Genomic DNA, 18,639 nt, shown 5'->3' with positions numbered 1-18,639 from the left:
CCCGCCCCTCCCCCACTCAGAGGGGCTCGCTCTGCCCGGTGCCCCCTTTGTCGGACAGGCTTAGAACCCGGGTTGGGAGGGGCTCCCTCCACAGAGGTGGGGGGGTGTGGGGGCAGGAGGCTCGGGGCTGGGTTTGTCCACCCTGGGAACCTCCACGGGACACGCTTGTCCTGCGCAAGGGGCCCCAGCCTCCCAGGAAGGCCAAGGCCACCAGCAAATGGGAGGGTGCCTCCTGCGGGGTGCGGCCGGCAGCGTCCAGACATCGAGACATCGAGCTCACATGGGGCCTGGAGGCTGCAGCCTCTGCTGGGGGTCGGGACGGGCGTGTGGTCCTCCCGGGGGACCTGGGCCTCCCACCTTGTAGTCCATCTGCTCGGAGCAGTTGAAGACGTAGACCATGGTGCCCAGGGCTCTGCCCAGGTCCTTGGTCGTCTCCGTCTTGCCCGTCCCGGCGGGGCCGGCGGGGGCTCCGCCCATGATCAGGTGCAGGGACTGGGTCAAGGTTATGTAGCACCTGCAAAGGACCCAGGCACCGTGTGGGCGTCAACCCCACAGGCGCCCGCTCTCTCTTTGTGGTTCACAAGTTACACCCCTGGCGCCCCAAGGACTGGGGATGTCCCCGAGGAGCAGACACTGTCCTGGGGTGGACACCTTGGGTGGCCTGAGGGGAGAAGGCGCTGCCAGGCCACATGCATGGAAGGTTCGCTCTGAGCAGCTGGTGGCCTGAGTGCCTCTGGCTGTGAAATAATTCAGAGTTCACTTGGCCCTCGATGCGCTGCTGAGGATACAGAAAACAGGGTCCCACTTGGCAGGTCCTCAGAGAGGCTGAGCCACACCCCCGGGGCCACACAGCAGGAGCTGGGGCCAGGGAACCTGACCGCAGGGCGCCTGACCCTCAGCCTCAGCACGGTGTCCAGGGCTGGTGGAGCCCGGGGAAGGGTGAGACTCTCTCCCCTGGGCTGCGGGGGGCGTCTCACCTGTCGGTGAGAGGGGTGATGACCAGCCGTGGCGTGTTGCCCAGGTACTCGTACGAGTACTGGATCTGGGCGTCGCAGATGTTGGCGAAGCAGTGCTGCTTCTCCTCGTCCCAGCGGTGCCGCAGCTGCGACTGCCAGGTGAAGGCCTGGGAGCTCTCCACCTGCAGGCGGAGGCGGAGGCGGGTCCTGACCTCGGGCGCCCTTCCCGCGCCGCCGCCGCCGCCGCCGCCCCCAGCTTCCCGCGGAGTCTTGCTCAACGCCCGCCTGGCACTTCTAGGTGGGCTGCGGGTCCCAGGGTTCCGGGCTGAGGCCCCAGCGCCAGGCGCACGCCCCGGATCCCCGCCGGCCCGGCCTGGCGCCCGTGCCTTGGCGGCGATCATCTTGGCCACCACGTCGCGGGCGTGGACGTCGATGGTGCAGATGGTCATGATTTTCATTCTGTCCCCGGCGCTGAGGTTCCCGATGAGCAGGGTGATGAGCGCGTTCAGCTGGCTGACCTGCGCGGCGGAGGCGCGGGGGCTGGGACCCTGCTCGCGGGGCCGGCGAGCTGGGCGCGTCCCCCGAGGAAGACCCCGCCCCCCAACCCTGTGTTCTTGGTCACGACGACGGCACAACACAGGAAGTGGTCCCCCTCTTCCCGGGCTGGGGGTGGGGCACGCCGGGGGACAGGGAGGTGAGAGCGGATGCTGAGGACGAAGGTGGATATTAAGCAAAAACCGAGAATTTTAAAGCCATAAAGACCTAAGAATAACTAGGTATTTTTGGCCTGTGAATCAACTACATACACACAGATTAGAAGATTAGATAAGAATTGGTTCACGGGATTATATCTGGGTGGTGGGGTTTTGGGTCACTTTCTATTTTTTTATCATTTTTTTTTTTTTGCTTTTTAGGGCTGCACCTGTAGCATATGGAAGTTCCCAGGCTAGGGGTTGAATCAGAGCTGCAGCTGCTGGCCAACACCACAGCCACAGCAACACAGGATCGAAGCCACGTCTGCGACCTGTACCTCAGCTCATGGTAATGCCAGATCCTTAACCCACTGAGTGAGGTCAGGGATCGAACCCACGTCCTCATGGATACTAGTCGGGTTTGCTAACTGCTGAGCCACGATGAGAACCCTGCTTTCTCTTTTATTTTAAAAATTATCTCTAGGAGTTCCCTGGTGGCGCAGCAGGTTAAAGACCTGGAATTACCACTGTCGTGGCGCTGGTCCAATCCCTGGCCTGGGAATTTCCACATGCCGTGAGTGTGGCTATCTTTAGTTTCTAAATTTCTAACCAAAAGTCTTTTTAAGAATTCAATTAAAAAAGAGAAATTAGGGAGTTCCCGTCGTGGCGCAGTGGAAACAAATCCGACTAGTAACCACGAAGATGTGGGTTTGATCCCTGGCCTCACTCAGTGGTTCAGGGATCCAGCGTTGCCGTGAGCTGTGGTGTAGGTTGCAATGATCCCGCATTGCTGTGGCTGTGGTGTAGGCTGGCAGCTGTAGCTCCGATCCAACCCCTAGCCTGGGAACTTCCATGTGCCATGGGCGCGGCCCTAGAAAGCAAAAAAAAAAAAAAAAAAAAAAAGAGAGAGAGAGAAATTAAAACCACGTATTTCCAAAGCAATTACCCTTAGTTACCCTTAGGCGGAACAATGGAGGGGGGGTGTGCGCCGATATTTGGTTGCTTGGACTGACAGAAGCGGCAGTGGGACCTCACAGCAAGACACTCGGCATGGGGTGGGGGACACACACCTGCTTCTTGTTGTAATCTTTGATGGCATTTTCATAGCCTTCCTCCAGCCTGGCAAACGCCAGGCCCACCTCGGTGGTCCACCAGATCTGGGTGCACGTGAGCGCGATCTGAAAGCACGGGGGGCCCCCAGTCACCCCCACGTGAGTGTCGTCCTCTGTCGGACGCAAGAGTTCACACCAGGAAGGGGGCTGACCCAGGGAGGGTGAGCTGCCCCCCGCCACCTGCCCCAGACCTGGGCGGGGTAGTCGAAGATCCACTGCTCCCGCGGCTTCTCCTCGTAGGTCACCACGGCCTCTGGGATCTCGTGGCGGAGGGTGGCACACATTCGGTCCAGCACCCGGTTCAGCCAGACCTCCACCTGGGAACAGAGCCACACGGGCCCCAGAGGTGGTGAGCACACCTCGTTGCCACACCTTGCTTTGTTGTTTAGAAAAATAAGTGACCAGAGGTCATTGCCGTCGTCCCGGGGTTGAAATGCCAAGGGTTTGCAGAGCAGAGCGCTCCGAAAGCTGTAGTCTGCAAGCCAGGCTGTACCCGGCAAAGCCAGCTGTGCTGGGCATCCGTGTGCGTTACCTGTTCCTACACAGAGGAGGGAGGGGGACCCCAAGAAAAATCCAGAGGCGCGCGTCTATGCCTGAGCCCCTGGGGTGCTGTCAGCCTGGGGTGGCGCTTCGCCCTGCGGTGCGCACGTGCGCTCACCTGCCCCGAGAGGTCGCAGTCCCGGTCGAAGTCCACGTACTCGTCCTCTTTGCTGTACATGCCCAGGCTGACCTTGAGCGGTTTCCCGTCCGCGTCGAGGCGGAACTTCAGTTTACACAGGCTGTCGAAGAGTTTGGACAGGTGGCGGCTCACCTGGTTTGGGGGGGAAACACCGGATTTTGCACCCGCGGGCTGTGCGCAGGGACCCCACCATCCTGGTCTTCCTCAGGCAGTTTTAAGCCTCTGCTCTTTTCTTTTTCTGGACATACTCCCCCCTCGCCCCCCGCCCCCAACATCAACGAGACTCGCTTAACCCACGAAGAGAAATGGCACAACCGCTCTCGGGCGGGACCTTCCTCACACCTGTCCCTGAAGATGGCTTTTCCTCGAGAAGGTTCCATCCCAGGCCCTGGGCCTGCATCCCTAAGCCACGCACTCAGAACCTAAATGACCCTCCTGGAGGCTCCCTGCCTGTGCCTCTGGGACTTGATGATTAAAATAAAAGAGAGTCACTGCCCTTCGCCTGGGTAGCCAGCCCTTCTCTCCTGCAGAAGGGGAGCCTTGAGGAACCGTCACCCCCTGGTGCCTGGGGGTTATGAGCACGAGCTGGGCGGCGACCCCGTGAGCATGAGCGGGTGTTTCTCTCAGAGGCGGTGAATCAATCACCAAGCCCCTGGCACGAACCCGCTTTCCAGAGGAGGGAGACGAGGCTCAGGGAGGGAAAGGCGGGACCTGAGGCCAGCCCCGGGCCCTGCGCGGTTTCTGCTGTGGATGACCTCGTGGAGGTAACACAAGGCCATCCATGGATGCTCCTTCCACGTCCCCAGGGGCCGAGCAGGGGCCCCCATGGAGCCTGGAGGCCGCACCCCAGTCGGCCTGTCTTTAAAAGGCCAGGCGCCCACCCACCTCCACGGGGTCATTGCCGTTGGACAGAATGTCCAGGAGATCCGCCGAGGAGACAAAGTAGAATCTCGGGAAAGCCAGTCTTTTCGTCTCTAAATATTCAGCCAAGGCCTTTTCACACACAGCCAACCTGGGGGAGGGAGGAAGCGAGGCAGCTGCATCCTGCTCCACGGGGGGTCCGGCCCAGCCCTCCTTCCAAGTGCTGGGTGCACAGCCCTGGAGACACCAGTCTGCTCGCAGCCCCGGCTTGATTCAGACCTTCCAACCCAACGTGCTCCTTTCTCTGCCAGCCCCTGACCTTGTGGGCGTCTCCAGGTAGGCGGGGGAATGGTTTAATCTCTGCAGTCGTCACCTCCTCTGAGGCCGAAGGCAAGCTCCGTGGCCAGTGTGGCAGGATGTGGCTGCAGAGCTGGGGCCTCCAGGAGGGGATCTGGGGGTTCCCCCATCCTGGCCAGCAGGGGGCGCACGACGCAGGTTCCTGCCGCAGTGAAGCCCCTCACCTGCCCAGCTGTGGGACCCACCTCTTCTTCAGGTTCTCAAGTTTGTCATAGAGTCCAGGTTTGTTGGTGGCTTCGACCACGTTGGGCGTTTTCACCGCCTCCTCCATCAAGGCCTGGGGAGAGAAGGGACGCCAAGGGCTCAGCAGCCCCGTCCTCTCCAACAGAAAGTGCCCGGGCAGGCGCGGGAGTTCACCTTGAACTCCTGGTCGATGTCGTCAAAGCGGGTGGAGTCCTCCGGCAGCTGCGCGCGGATGTCTTCGGAGCCGATGAAGATGCTCTCCAGGTGGCTCCAGGTTCTCTGGACTTCGAACCAGATGGAGATGACCGAGTCCGCCGTGGACAGCTTCTGCTGCCAGCTCGTCACCTCCTTCAGGAAGTGGGACAGGTACTTGGACATCATCAGGTTCTGCAGCTGCACCTGGTTGTCTTCCAGCGTCTCCACCAGCACCTCGTCCGCCTTGAGCATCATGGTTCCGGTCCGGGGGTGCGGCTCGTGCTCAAACTCCATGGTGGACCACGTGCTATCCAGGGCTTTCAGCACCTTTCAAGGGAACAGACATCGGGGCTGAGGAGGACCTAGAGCTTCCCAGAGTGGGGATGGAAGCCCTGCTCTCAGAAAGCCAACATGTTCATGCCAACATTATTCACTGGCCAACAGGTGGCAACCGCCCAAGTGCCCATCAGTGGGTGATGCATCAACAAAACGTGGTCCATCCGCACAATGGAACACTATGCGGCCATGAAAAGGAAGGAAGCACCTACACCTGCTCTAACACGAAGGCAACTAGGAAGCATGCTTCACGCAAGAAGCCAGATACAGAAATCCACATGTTGCCATTTAGATGAAACGTCCAGAACAAGCAAGAGAGGAAACGGGTGAGTGGCTGCATAGAGCTGGGGTCGGGGTCCGAGAAGACGGGGCAGTGACAAACAGCAGGTAAGGGTCTCGTCGCCGTTGGAGGGATGATAATGTCCTAAGGTTGACTGAGTCTAGTAGGTGCTGGACGCATCTGTCTGTGAATACGCTAAAGCCATTGAATTGTACACTTTAAGTGGGCGGATGGCATGGGGTGTGAATCACAGCTCAAAAAAGCTGTAAAAAAAAAAAGAAAGAAAGCAAGCAAGCCCAAAATGGGACAATTCAAACTCACAACACAGTTGGGTGAGGAGAGAGACTGGAAGCGCTACGAGTGTCTGTGGTCCAGCGCCCTCCCCCGCTCGGCGTCTCAGAAGGCAGAGGCGGAGGCGGGATGGACCACAGACACGAGGGGGGATGCTCCATGGACGGGGAGCTGGGTTGGGGCTGTTTGCACACCCACGTATGTACAACTGGGGGCAGGAGACAGAGCGAGAGCCAGGAAGCGGGCTTTTTCCCAGGAACAAATTCTGGCAACAGTCTACAAGACGGTCGGTTTCCGCGCCACGCCACCCAAAGCACACTTGGCCGTGGCCGGCGGGTACCTTCTCCATCCCGGACTCCTTCACGGCCTTGTCCACGATGTTGCGGACCTCGTCCTCGTACCGGTGCAGGTTCAGCTGGAGTAAGTCCGCCAGCGTGGTCTCATCTGACATCTCAAACTTGACCTAGGGGAAGACGACAGGCACCTTCCAGGAAGGTCACGCGGCTCCAGTCGAGGGGCAGCTTTGTCCTTCGCGGAGAGACAGGCCAAGTGAGGGAGGGACCCAGGCAGTGGGAGGGGGCGGTCGGGGGACAGCTGGATGCCCCCCGACTTGGGCAGGTCGCTCCTCCAGGCCCCGCCACTCCTCCCTGTAAAACTGCATCACAGCAGAAACCACTCGTGGGTCGAACCGTGTTCCCCTCATATTCACGCCCACCTGGACCTCAGATGGTGACCTTGTTTGGAAACAAGGTCTTGAGCTGTTAAAAGAACATGAGATGGAGTTCCCGTCGTGGCGCAGTGGTTAACGAATCCGACTAGGAACCATGAGGTTGCGGGTTCGGTCCCTGCCCTTGCTCAGTGGGTTAACGATCCGGCGTTGCCGTGAGTTGTGGTGTAGGTTGCAGACGCGGCTCGGATCCCACGTTGCTGTGGCTCTGGCGTAGGCCAGTGGCTACAGCTCCGATTGGACCCCTAGCCTGGGAACCTCCATATGCCGCGGAAGCAGCCCAAAGAAATAGCAAAAAGACAAAAAAAAGAACGTGAGATGAAACCATCCCAGGTGGACCCGATGACAGGTGTCCAGACGAGAAAAAGGAGAGGGAAGTTTGAGATGCAGGCGAGGCCGTGTGACCGCAGAGGTAGGGACACGAGGACCGCCTGGGGCCACCGGAAGCCGGAGGGGGCAGGAGGTCCCCTCCCCTAGACTGTCCGAGGGGTGGCGGCCCTGGTGGCACTCGGATTTCAGGCTTCTGGCCCCCGAGCTGGGGAAGAACACAGCCCTGCGGTTTTGAGTCCCGAGCGTGTATGGTACCTTGTCACGCACGAGAGCCACTGGATACGATCCCCCACCTCAGGAAGCTGCCATGCTGGTAACAATACCACGTATTCATGTGGTGTCACCCAGCCCTCTGATCCTCTCGCTGTCACTGAGGCAGATGTTTCCAAGCCCAACTGCGAGGCACCATGGAAACTGGGCCAAACAATGGATGAAACGGAGTGTCTCTCAACCGTGGGGAACAGACCCGCTGGGATCTCTGCCAGACCCTGGAGGGGATGCTCGAGGCCGCTGGCCGGGTCTCAGCACTCACGCACGTGACACAACCCCTCTGCTTGTGATTCTCCCACCGAGGCCCAGGCCGCATTCCGTGCTCCCTGGCTGCCCCTTGAGGGCACCGCCTCCCGGGGGCTCTGAGGACTGTCCCATGGGGCCTCCCAACAGCATCACCCGTGCTGTTCTCTCCTCCTTTGCGACCCCAAGAACAGGGCTGTGTTTGCTCTCTGCGTCCTTGGCATCTGGGGGGCCTCTGCAGAGGAGCCGCTCCAGACTTTAGAGTTCTGCTCCGTGTCTGCTGACAGTGCGGGTGCTGTTTCCCTTTCGTGGGTGTCCAGGAAGCGTCCCCACCCCCACAGCCCTGGGAAAATTTGGCAACTAGGACTCTGTGCTCCTGGGGTGCACGGGGGACCCGGGGAGCCATTCCTCTGCCCTAAACTTCCAGAGCCCTGTGGACATTCCCCCTACAACCAGAACCAGCTGTACCACTTGTGCAAAATGAAAATGATGGGGCCCCTTATTGAAAAAATTATTCAGAATTTCAAAATGGTGACAGCCGGGCATCCAACCCCGCTTGGGGCACCTGCTGAGCGCAAAGCCCCGCATGCCAGCCCGGGGGCGCATGCATGAAGCGGGCCTTGCCCACCCTTGGCCTTCTCGCATGAGGCCCCCTCATCCTGCAGCAAGCACCCCCCACCCCCCGTGGCACACGGTACCTGGGTGGCCTGCATGAGCTGCTGCCAGTGGCGGTCCCGGATGGCGGGGTTCTGCAGCTCGCTCACGGCGCGCAGGGCCGTGATCATATTTTTCACGGTGTTGTCCAGCCCCACGAAGGCGTCCCAGCTCTTCATCTCCTTGTCCAGGGACCGCACGTCCTTGGCGAACTTCTTACAGTCGATGTCCATCTGCTCGACGTTGATGTCCTGCCACTTGGTGGTCTTCCAGGCTGCAAAGCTGGTGTTGACCTGCGAGAGAGATGGTGCCGTCGCCCCGCCAGAAGGCCCTGTGCTCCCTTCCTGCCGCTGCTCCCGGGGAGCAAGATGCAACGAGGAGTTGTGAGAACAAATGACAGCGTTGGATGAAGTGGGTGCATCCCAGGGGGAAAAGAAAAACACACCCATGGGTCATAAAAACTCAACCGAAAAGTCCGCAGTCGAGAGAGATGTGGGCAAACCGTGGGCCTTGTCACTGCCGCCCAGGATTTAGTCCTGTCCCACTTCCCGGGCAGCCATGGAAGGTGCCGTGACCAGTGGAACGGAGTGACGCCTGACGCCTTGGGGGCAGAAGCATTTGACTGCCAGCACCTGACCCACAGTTCCCTTCGTCTGCCTTGGCAGTCGTGGATGCCTGCCCTGAGCTGCCCGAGGGCTGCTCGGAACTGGAGTGTGGACTTGGCACGAGCGAGCAACAGTATTTCAGGGGTTAACTACACTCACGTTTTTTTTTTTCTTTCCCAGGGCTATTTGTTACTGCGGAGTAACTGACCTTATACTGACTGATAGAAATTTCACTCACGACAGGATGAAACAAGACACAGGAACCCATGGGAGACCACCCACCCTACAAAGAGTGGCAAGACAACACGATGCAGCCTTTGTCTTTCCATCACCGGGAGGGGGGGCTGACAAGGGCTGAGAAGTGGCAACGGCTCATCCCGGAGGGAGTCAGAGGCTGCCGACGCAGGCTCGAGGCGCGAAGGCCCAGCTCGCCAGACCCTCACGTCAGATAAAGACACACAGTGAGGGGTGTTCACGAAAGATGGACCCTCACGGTCCCAAGGCTTGAAACCTCAGTCCCCACAGGGATTGATGTTCCTTTTTGGAGGGTTTAAGCCGCTTCGGTGTCCTATTATGATAAAAATGTGATGGCTGGTTTGTTTTGGAGAGATTGTTTTCTTATAATGCCCTGCCTGGAAAGGCTTCTTGTTCTCTCCTGGGAAATGTAACCTGTCTTCTCGGGTCTGCGCCAACAAGGGAAAACGCAGTCCTGTTTTCACTTTCCCGCCCGTGTTCTGTAACCTTGTTCACACACGAGTGCGCTGAATTCAGTTAATTGTGAAAAATAAAAGAGTATCGAGAAGCTGCAGTTGGCGTGCGCGCTCTCTCTTTAGGTGCTGGTGTGATGTAGCCTGTGGTTTCAAAGATGCCCCCCCCCCACCTCTGCCCCAGGTGAGGAAAAGGCAGCCTCCGCACGGTCAGGACGTGATGCGATGAAACAGAAGAAAAGCGATGAGACAGAGGCTGCCCCGTGGGGACCCCACAGAGGAGCCCGCGGAGAAGATTCAAATCTAGCTGCAGTCCTGAGAGTCTGTGGCGGCTGTGGCAGGGGTTGGGGGTGGGGTGGGGTTGAGAGAGGTGCTCAAGTTCATTCAAGAGCAGAGAGAGGAAGAGCCAACGCGTCTTTGGAGACGGGGAGCCAGGAGGAGAGGCTGGGCAGCCAGTGCCTGCACGTGTGCTGAGGCACAGCCTCGATATCAGCAAGTGTCTCCTCCCATTTTTCTCTTCTTTTTGAGAAGGGGGGTCGGTGGGGGGGGAGGCACCTCCATCAAAGGTGGCCACTACCGAAAGACCGCAGGAGCGTCCCCTCCTGGGGCTGGGATGTCCTCCACCCTGGTACCCTCAGCATCCGTGCAACCGCCCCCCCCCTTGTCCCCAGGCCTGGCGCCCCCTCACCATAACAATCATGTCCCAGAGCTCCTTCAGCAGGCGGACCTCTTTGTGACAAGCCTTGAGCTGCTTGTAGTCCGGGACTGTGACCTCAAACAGGCTCCCGGACTTGCAGAGAGCCTCCATGACACCCTCCATGGCTGCGATGCTCCTTTGTTGCTGGGGGCGGGCGAGGAAGCTGGTGAGCGGTGAGGGGGCTTCCACGTTTGGCGCCCCCCCCCCCCACGACAAGCTCCCTGCTGGCGTCCAGGTGGCCCTGGCTGCTCATCTCATGGGGGGGCGGTCACCCCCGGAAGCTCAGGTGAGCGGACGGGCTCTTGGTGGCCGTTGCACGAGAGCCAGACCTCCCCCTGGGCTTTCCCAGCATCCCCCCGTTTTCTCACTCCGTGTATTTTCCTGGTACGAAGAAGCAGATGCCTGACTGCTTTGAAAATGAGAAACATCTAGGTAAGCAAGGAGGAGGGACAAAGATTTGTCCGAAACTGCGTGACCAAGCGTGGACGCCCGCGAAAGCTTTGGTGTGGGGAGCGCGCCAGGCTCGCCTGGGGACGTAGGTGTCCCTAGTGTTTGCACCCTGCCATGGGGGTCGCTCATGCGGGGACGTGGTTCCTCGGTGGAGGTGACCAGGGGGCTCTTCAAAGAACCCAGCCTGGACCCAGGGAGACCACGTGGGATGCCCGAGCTCACACACACGTGTATGTGCATGCACGCCCACCCGCCTGTGCGCGGCCCCCGGGGCAGGGCCCATGGACGTTGGGTTTCTGGGCTCACGAGAATGCCAGTGTGAGGAACAACGAGAAAGCCCCAGAGTCACGACCCCATCTCCCCCGTGGGCAAAGCTACCTTATCCAGGGACCTGTAGGGCTCAGGGTCGCTGAAGCTGAACGGGGCCTCCTGCCGGAACTTCTCTCTGAACTCGTGCTGCTTGAGCTGCGGGACCACCACGCCGAGACCGTCAGGCTCCCGTCCCCGTCCCTGTCCCCAGGCTGGCGGGGGGACGCTGCGCCCCGAGCCCCGCCCCGCCCGAGCCCGCGCACCTCGAACTGCTGGCACTTCCTCCGGAGGATGCTGACCTCGTTGGCCTGCAGGGGCGCCACATTCTGCTTCACCTGGATGGCCAGCTTCTTGGTGTGTGTCCACTGCTCCGGCAGCTCCTGCACAGGCAAAGGCCAGGGGCCGTTCCTGATGCTCTTCTTGGGTAAACTTACCACTGTGACATGATGACAGCCTCACGGGGCATGGCAGCAACGAGGCAGAGTCCCACGTGCCACTCCCCCGCCACCCCGCGGTCTCCAGTCCCCTCACTCCTCCACCCCTGGGTGCGGTGGTGGCATCTTGTACGGCTGAGGTTCAATAGCCAAGCCCAGCAACCAGCCCTGGGGCGTTTCATTAACACATGAGAGAACGTGTCAGGTTTCGTCCTGAATCCATGTGTGTGTGTGTGTTGTGTGCGTGTGCCTATACGTGTGCACGCACGTGTTGCGTGCCGTGTGCCGTCAGCACTAAGCAATTCTGTGTAGAGCTGCATGGATTCCCGGTGGCCACAATCCACACGTGTTGCTGCGTGTGGCCGAAAGGGAGCGGTTTGGGGTAACCCCTCGGATCTGCATCTGCACCCCCGACCTGGGCAGCCACTCGCCTGTCCTCCAGGCACAGTTTCGTTGTTCCAAGAATGGCTTTAACCGTCAGCGGTTTGTATTTTCCAAGAGCTCCACACTTGGGTACATATTTGTACTTACAGTCAGAAGATATTTTAAAGAAAAAAAAAAAAAAAAAAAGTCCCAGCTCACAAATTCTTTGCCCACAAACAGACATTGCTGCACTTTCTTCTCAGAGCCACAGACCGCCTCTGCCGGCGGGGGCGCGCCTCCAATCTTAATCAAAACCTTTCTCCCACCACTCGCCTGCTCCAGGGTCCTGAAGTCCCCGGGGCCTGGCCACCACACACACACACACAACTTCAAACCCTTGTCCTTCGCTGAGCCCTGGGCAGCGTGGTGGGGGAGGGGCAAACCGCAACGTGCTCCAAAGCAGGGCCCGGGCAGCAGGAGGTCCCCACGGACATGGACACGGACACCCGATCCTGTCACGCCCTCTGCTATGGGGTCTCGGGCACTGGCTGAGGTTGGTGCCACCTGGCGGGGGGTGGGGAGGCCTGTGTGGCCAGAGCAGAGCTGGGGCCGGGAATGGGGGCGGGGGGAGGCTGCCGGGTCTGGGAGGAGCCCACACTCGGCGGGGGGCGGGGGGAACTAGGCTGGGCTCCAGGCCCATCCTCTCCGTCCCCGCCACCCGCCGCCTCCTCGTAGCCCAGCCGCACACACAGCTGACATCACACGTGACATCGCATCGACGGCTGACATTCCCCAAATTAGCCGTAACATACGGGTCTTCTGTGAAATACAAGTCCCCTTCAGCGGCCGGGCTGTGGCCTGTCCGTCCCACGTGGGGACCCAATCTGGCCGGGGGCCTTCTGGGCCTGGGAGGTTCCCAGAGCAGCCCCCCCACGGCCCTGCTGGGGTGCGGGCCCCGGCTCCCTGCAGGGGCTCTGCGGATCCCCCTTCTGTCACCTGGGCTCCCGCAGGAGCAAGTGTGGGGTGGGCAGGCAGGGCCCCACCCTGGCGGCCGCCTCACTGTCCCCCGCCTCCCCGGAGCCCTGCCCTCCCTCGGGGGATCCACGTCAGCAGGGGGCCCAGCCCGCAGCCCCCGACGCCCGCGGCCCGTCTACCTGTAGCTTCAGGTGCGTCTCCTCGGGCATCTCCTCCCCATAGGACTTGAGCAGCTCGATGGTCTGCTTCAGGGGCTCGAACATGCTGTCGGTGGCCGACTGCCTCTCCTTGACCTTCATCAGGTGCCTCATCACCTCCACGAGGCCGTCATAATCGCCCTCCTTGAGGGGCTTGGTCAAGCCCGCCCGCGCCACTTTCATGAAGGCTTCCAGGTCAGCGAGGCTGGGAGGCGAGAGGCCGCCTGTGACACGCGCCCCCCCCCAGGGCAGGGCTGAGTCCCTGCCTGAACGGCCCCCTCGCCTCACCAGCCCGGCGAGTCCCGGGTCGGGCCACGTCTCAGGGCAGCCTCTGCCGGGCCTCCCGGTGGAAGGGCTGGATCCCACCCCCTCCCGGCCCCGACACCCCATGTGATCCCACAGGTGCCACCCCTCGTCTCATGCCAGGCTTCCTGCCCAACGCGGGGCTCCTAACAAAGCCCTTGGCCTCAGACACAGCAGGTGCTCAGGAGAGAAGCAATGAACCGGGGACCGCGGGCCTCTGCTCCAGCCGGGTGACGCCTTTTGTACAGGATCCACCCTCTGGGGGCCGCTGGCCTCTGAGCCTGCCCTTAAAAGATGCCCTCGCCCACCTGGCATGGGGGAGGCGCCAATCCACACCACCCACTTCACAGAAGGCCCCTTTTGGGTGTCCCTCGCGCAGGGCTCTCCCGGGGCCTGGCCGACGTCAGGCGGATGGCATTGGGGGTGGGCAGCGGGCCCTGGCGCCCACCTGTTGATGACGTGGTTGCTCAGGTGCCGCTTGAACATGAGGCTCCAGCGCTTGATGGAGTTGAGGACGGCCTGCTTGAAGGGGCGGCAGTCGCACTGCAGCCACCCGCCAAACACCTTGGCGTTCTCGCGCCTGGACACCTCCTCGTACAGCTTCTCGTAGGCGTCGATCTGGAAGACGCAGCCTGCTCACCGCCAGGCCACGTGGGCACCAGGCCCACCTCCTTGTCCCTGCTCCCCGGGGTCCCTGCCGCCCTGCAGCCTAGTCCAGACGCAGGACGGTCCATCCCAGAGGGATACAGTCAGCAAGGCCAGCAGGGTGGGGAAGGTGAGCAGGATGGGAGTTTCCTGGGGAGCCTGGGGTCCAGGCGCCCACGGGGAGTCCCTTAACTCGGCCCTCTCTGTGCTGCTGCTCATTCTCAGGGCTCTCAGGCTCCACCAGCCGGCCGTCCCCCGCGTCAAGGGGCAACTGTGCTGCCCCCACCGCACATCTCCCGGGGTTGGGGGCACCCTCACTGAACTTCAGGAAAAGAAGTAAATTCATTGTTTTCTCAGGTCGTGTGTGTGTGTGTATATTTTTTTCTTTTTCTTTTTAGGGCAGCATCTATGGCATATGAAAGTTCCTGGGCTAGGGGTCCAATCAGAGCTACCGCTGCTGGCCTACACCACAGCCACAGGGACAAGAAATCTGAGCCAGGTCTGTGACCTGCACCACAGCTCACAGCAACGCTGGATCCTTCACCCACTGAGCGAGGCCAGGGATCAAACCCGTGTCCTCACGGATGCCAGTCGGGCTCTTTAACTGCTGAGCCACGACAGGAACTCCCTCACGTGCTATATCCTTTTTTTGTTTGTTTTGTTTGGTTTGGGGGCTGCACTCGCAGCATATGGAAGTTCCCAGGCTAGGGGTTGAATCAGAGCTACAGCTACTGGCCTACACCACAGCTCACGGCAATGTTGGATCCTTAACCCACTGAGCGAGGCTGGGAATCGAACCCACAACCTCATGTTTCCTAGCCAGATTCGTTTCCACTGAGCCACGATGGGAACTCCACGTGCTATGTCCTTAAATGCTCTGGCACTGGATGCTCAGCTCCCAGGGCTGGCTAGTTATTCGATAGCAGACAGCCCCCAGGACCACACCTTCCAAAGCAAACCGCCTACTAGAGGCCACACCCCACCTCTGCTCCAAGGCTCTCACACTCCAGGCCACTGTCCCCCTGCCCCTCTTTACTCCAGGCCAGGACCCTGACGACGTGGGGCGGCCCACAGACCTCCCAGTCCCTGAGACAACACACACCAGCCCATCCTGAGCCCCAGCCCCTGGAGATCCCAGGGCAGGTGCTCAGCTGGGCTCCTCCTCCTCCCCCCTCCGCCTCCCGGTGACACTGGTGCTCCCCTGTGCGGCCCTGCGGGGCCGGCAGGACCTCTGCCCCTCAGGAGCCGTGCCCTCCTTCCAAGGTGGCCATCTCCTGCCCTGTTGGGCTCTCTGTACTTGAACAGTAAGAAAACCCACATTTCAAAAAAGTTCAGCCCGGTTTTACAAGAAGCCCAGGGCCCCTCCATGGGGGGCGGGGGGGCGGGTTCACATGCACCTGCTGCTGGAACTGGGCGAGGGTGGGCGGCCTCTTGGGGAGGGTCTCCTCGGCCCGGGTGTCCAGGTCCTCGGGGCTGACGGTGCGGCCGAAGGTGAGGAAGTTCTTCATGACCTCCTGGGGGTCGTCCGCCCAGAGGTAGGAGTAGCGCTCGAAGGAGTCCTGGTACTCCTCGGCCTCCTTTACGGCGCCCAGCACCAGGTTGGACATCTCCTCCCGCAGCTCCGTCAGGTCTGTCATGTCCTCCAGGTCGGTCTGGAAGGGGCAGGAGCGGGGAAGCCCTTGGATCCGGTCTCCCTCCCTCCTGACCAAACCTGCTGCCCCCGCGTGGCTGTGCCGCTCGTTTCCATGGGAACGTGACACTAACCAACGGCACGGACCCCTCCAGGATGTCACCTGCCCCATAGCCGGCTTTGTTCTGTCCTGTGGCATCACGCGAAGCCCCTCAGAACCCCAGATTCCGGAGCACATGTCAGAGTCGGGCTCTCATTGGCCTGAATCGGGTCCCATGTCTACACCTGAGCTGATCCCTGCGTGCACTTGGGCCGGGGACGCCACCCTTTGGCAGCTCAGGAACCCCCAAGCTGTTCTCTCTGCCTGGAATCCCTTCCCACCCTCGAGACTCAGAATGCACATCGGCTTTTCTGGAAACCTGACCTTGACCTCAACCTTGCCAGGTATTTCCTCCTGTGTCCTCACATCTGTCACCAGACCACACACCACACCACACCCCTGTCCCTAACCGCACAGAGCATTGCGCTGCAAATATTTCTTTCTTTTTTTTTTTTTTTTTTTTGTCTTTTTGTTATTTCTTGGGCCGCTCCCGTGGCATATGGAGATTCCCAGGCTAGGGGTCCAATCGGAGCTGTAGCCACCGGCCTACACCAGACAGAGCCACAGCAACACGGGATCCGAGCTGCGTCTACAACCTACACCACAGCTCACGGCAACGCCGGATCGTTAACCCACTGAGCAAGGGCAGGGACCGAACCCGCAACCTCATGGTTCCTAGTCGGATTCGTTAACCACTGTGCCACGACGGGAACTCCTGCAAATATTTCTTATGACAAATACGCACCCATCATCCAGAAGCTCAAACCGTGCAGAAGTACAGGAAATAAGATGCCCTGTTTGCATCCCCTGGCCTCCCTCCAGCCTCCCCCAGCCTGTTTCCCAAAAGCCAGCACTCTTCTCAGTTTGGAGGGTACCCCTAGGGAGACAGGCTTTTGTTTGTTTAAACGGCTGAACTCATGTTTTAAACGCGGTCCCACAACTCGATAAACACTAACACGTCACGAGCAGCCGTCCACTCCGGGCTCCCTCGTGTGACTCACCCAGATGCCTTTGGATGGGCCAGAATCTACTGGTCACTTAGGTCTTTTCCAATTTTTGTTTAACTGTCACGCACACCTCCTCTGACCTCCCTGCAGGGGGGCTGACGTGTCCATGCTTCTGCACCCCACCATCTGATTCTGCACCCCACGTGGTTTCCGTGCTGGGAGGTGTTGAGTGCATTTAGGGCAAATGGGCGCGGGGGCCAGCGGGAGGCACATGTGTCAAAGAGCCCGAGCGCTCAGACCAGGAAGTGGGGGAGGGACGCGCACTGGGCATCTTCGTGGGGGTGGGAAGGCGACAGGGGCTGCAAACCAGGCCGAGGAGGAGAAGTCATTCTGAGGAAAAGGACAGGACTTCCAGAGCAGGGAGAACCCGACAGAGAAGCAGCTCCTGGGCCCCTCGGCACGCTCCGCTCAGGACCTCCCCGGAACAGACACGCACCCCTGGGCGCGGCTGCATCAGGGAGGCGGTTCCTGCCCAGGAGGGCAGCTGGTGGCGGGGAAGGCAGTGGGGCCGTACCTTGTAGTTCATCCTGCCCTTGGCCAGTCTGGGGATGAGCCTGGCCACATTGAAGATGTCGGTGACCAGGCTCCCGATCAGTGCCAGGAAGCTCCGGTCCCCGCCCATATCCAGGGACGGACTGAAGACCAGCCCGTCATCGTCCAGCTCCATGCGGACCTCAAACAGCGGCGCGATGCTCTCCTGCAAACAGGCCGTCCGGGGTCAATGCCTCGCCCTTGGCGGACCTGTTCTCAGGGCCCGTGTTCCCCCTGCCCCAGGCAGAGGGACACCTCCGGCTGGCCGGACCCCTACAGAGAGCAGCTCCCCCGAGGGCCCTGGAGCAAGAATTACGTAACCAAATGCAGGGCCATAGGCCAAGTGCAGGCTGGGCAGCCAGGGCGGCACAGAGCAGGGGTGGCGAGCACAGAGGAGACCAGCTACTCCGTGCCAAGCCCTCCTCTGCTGCGGACCAGCTGCACGGCCTCACGTGAGACCCTCGACTCCCCCGTTTCCCCAGAAACATAAAATGAGAGCAGTCCTACAACGGAGGCAATAATTGTCCCTACCTCTTTGGGTGACCGTGAGCGCTAAATGAATGGCTAACTTACAGAGCGCGTAGGGTGGCAGCTGGCTCAAGCGTAAGAGCCCACAGCTGTGGTCATGAGCGCATGGGGGTGGGGCAGGGAGTGGGGTCGTGTCACAGCCAGGCAGCTGGTGTCACAGCTGGGCTCCAGGAAGGACAAGCCCTCACGTCCATCAGAGCTTCCATTTACAAACCTGCTTTACAGCACTGATCTTTCTCCAAACGCAGTCCCACACTGGCCCTGGCGGGGGGGATGGCCAACTCGGGAGCCCCCGGTTCTCCCTCTGACCGAGGGAGGGTCCATACTAGTGCCCAAGTGAGTTGCCAAGAGGGAGAGGTCAGTTGTCCCCCCCTCACATGACCAGACTTGACTCAAGCCTCTGATTCTACGGTCTGTTCCTGCTGTTTGATCACTTGCAAATATGGGGACTCCCCATTATTTCATTAGGAAACCACAAATTCCAGATTCCAACATCAACCTCATCTCATACTTATAAACCACATTTCTAGTACGTGTGTGTGTGTGTGTGTGTGTGTGTGTGTGTGTGTGTAACTTACATCTGCCACCATGTTGTCCATGAGGTAATTGAGAGACTTGCGAATGAAACAGTAGAATCCATCTAAGACCAGGCTGTCCACGTAGTTGATGTAATCTTTCCAGGAAGGGCTCGTCACATCTGCTCTAAAGAGCTCTGCGTTTTCCTGCAAACCGAATCACACAGCTGGCTGCCGTGTCCCTTGTCCCCGGCTCCCTCTTTAGTCAATGTGTTTGACTCTCTGGGCTTGTGCTGGCTCACGCCCCACACACAGGGGGCTTCTTTTAGCTTCCTGAACTGCATGTGCCGAGCTCTTCCAAGGTCCAAGTCTGTCTCTGCACAGCTGCTCCCTCCCATTCATGCCGGAGACAGCTTCTCATCCCTCAGCTTCACACAAGTGGCCCTCCCTGACCACCCCCCATTCATCACAGGTTTG

General features: G+C 60.2%; 1 protein-coding gene across 1 annotated transcript in view; it reads right to left on the bottom strand.

Moving 5' to 3' along the window:
• The window catches only part of DNAH17 (dynein axonemal heavy chain 17), a 105,160-nt gene that overhangs the window by 59,497 nt on the left and 27,024 nt on the right, over nt 1-18,639 (bottom strand). Inside the window, 19 exon segments of the mRNA XM_021066525.1 lie at nt 358-514; nt 978-1,138; nt 1,343-1,474; nt 2,719-2,826; nt 2,952-3,077; nt 3,419-3,571; nt 4,325-4,451; nt 4,843-4,934; nt 5,015-5,362; nt 6,283-6,405; nt 8,211-8,459; nt 10,167-10,319; nt 11,004-11,090; nt 11,198-11,314; nt 12,886-13,108; nt 13,655-13,824; nt 15,249-15,503; nt 17,103-17,285; nt 18,226-18,369. Coding sequence (XP_020922184.1) covers nt 358-514; nt 978-1,138; nt 1,343-1,474; nt 2,719-2,826; nt 2,952-3,077; nt 3,419-3,571; nt 4,325-4,451; nt 4,843-4,934; nt 5,015-5,362; nt 6,283-6,405; nt 8,211-8,459; nt 10,167-10,319; nt 11,004-11,090; nt 11,198-11,314; nt 12,886-13,108; nt 13,655-13,824; nt 15,249-15,503; nt 17,103-17,285; nt 18,226-18,369 — 3,108 coding nt within the window.

The sequence above is a fragment of the Sus scrofa genome, chromosome 12 (assembly GCF_000003025.6).
Source record: "Sus scrofa isolate TJ Tabasco breed Duroc chromosome 12, Sscrofa11.1, whole genome shotgun sequence".
Classification (NCBI taxonomy): domain Eukaryota; kingdom Metazoa; phylum Chordata; class Mammalia; order Artiodactyla; family Suidae; genus Sus; species Sus scrofa.
Note: the sequence above shows the minus strand (reverse complement) of the source record. Positions and strands in the feature narration are given on the sequence as shown.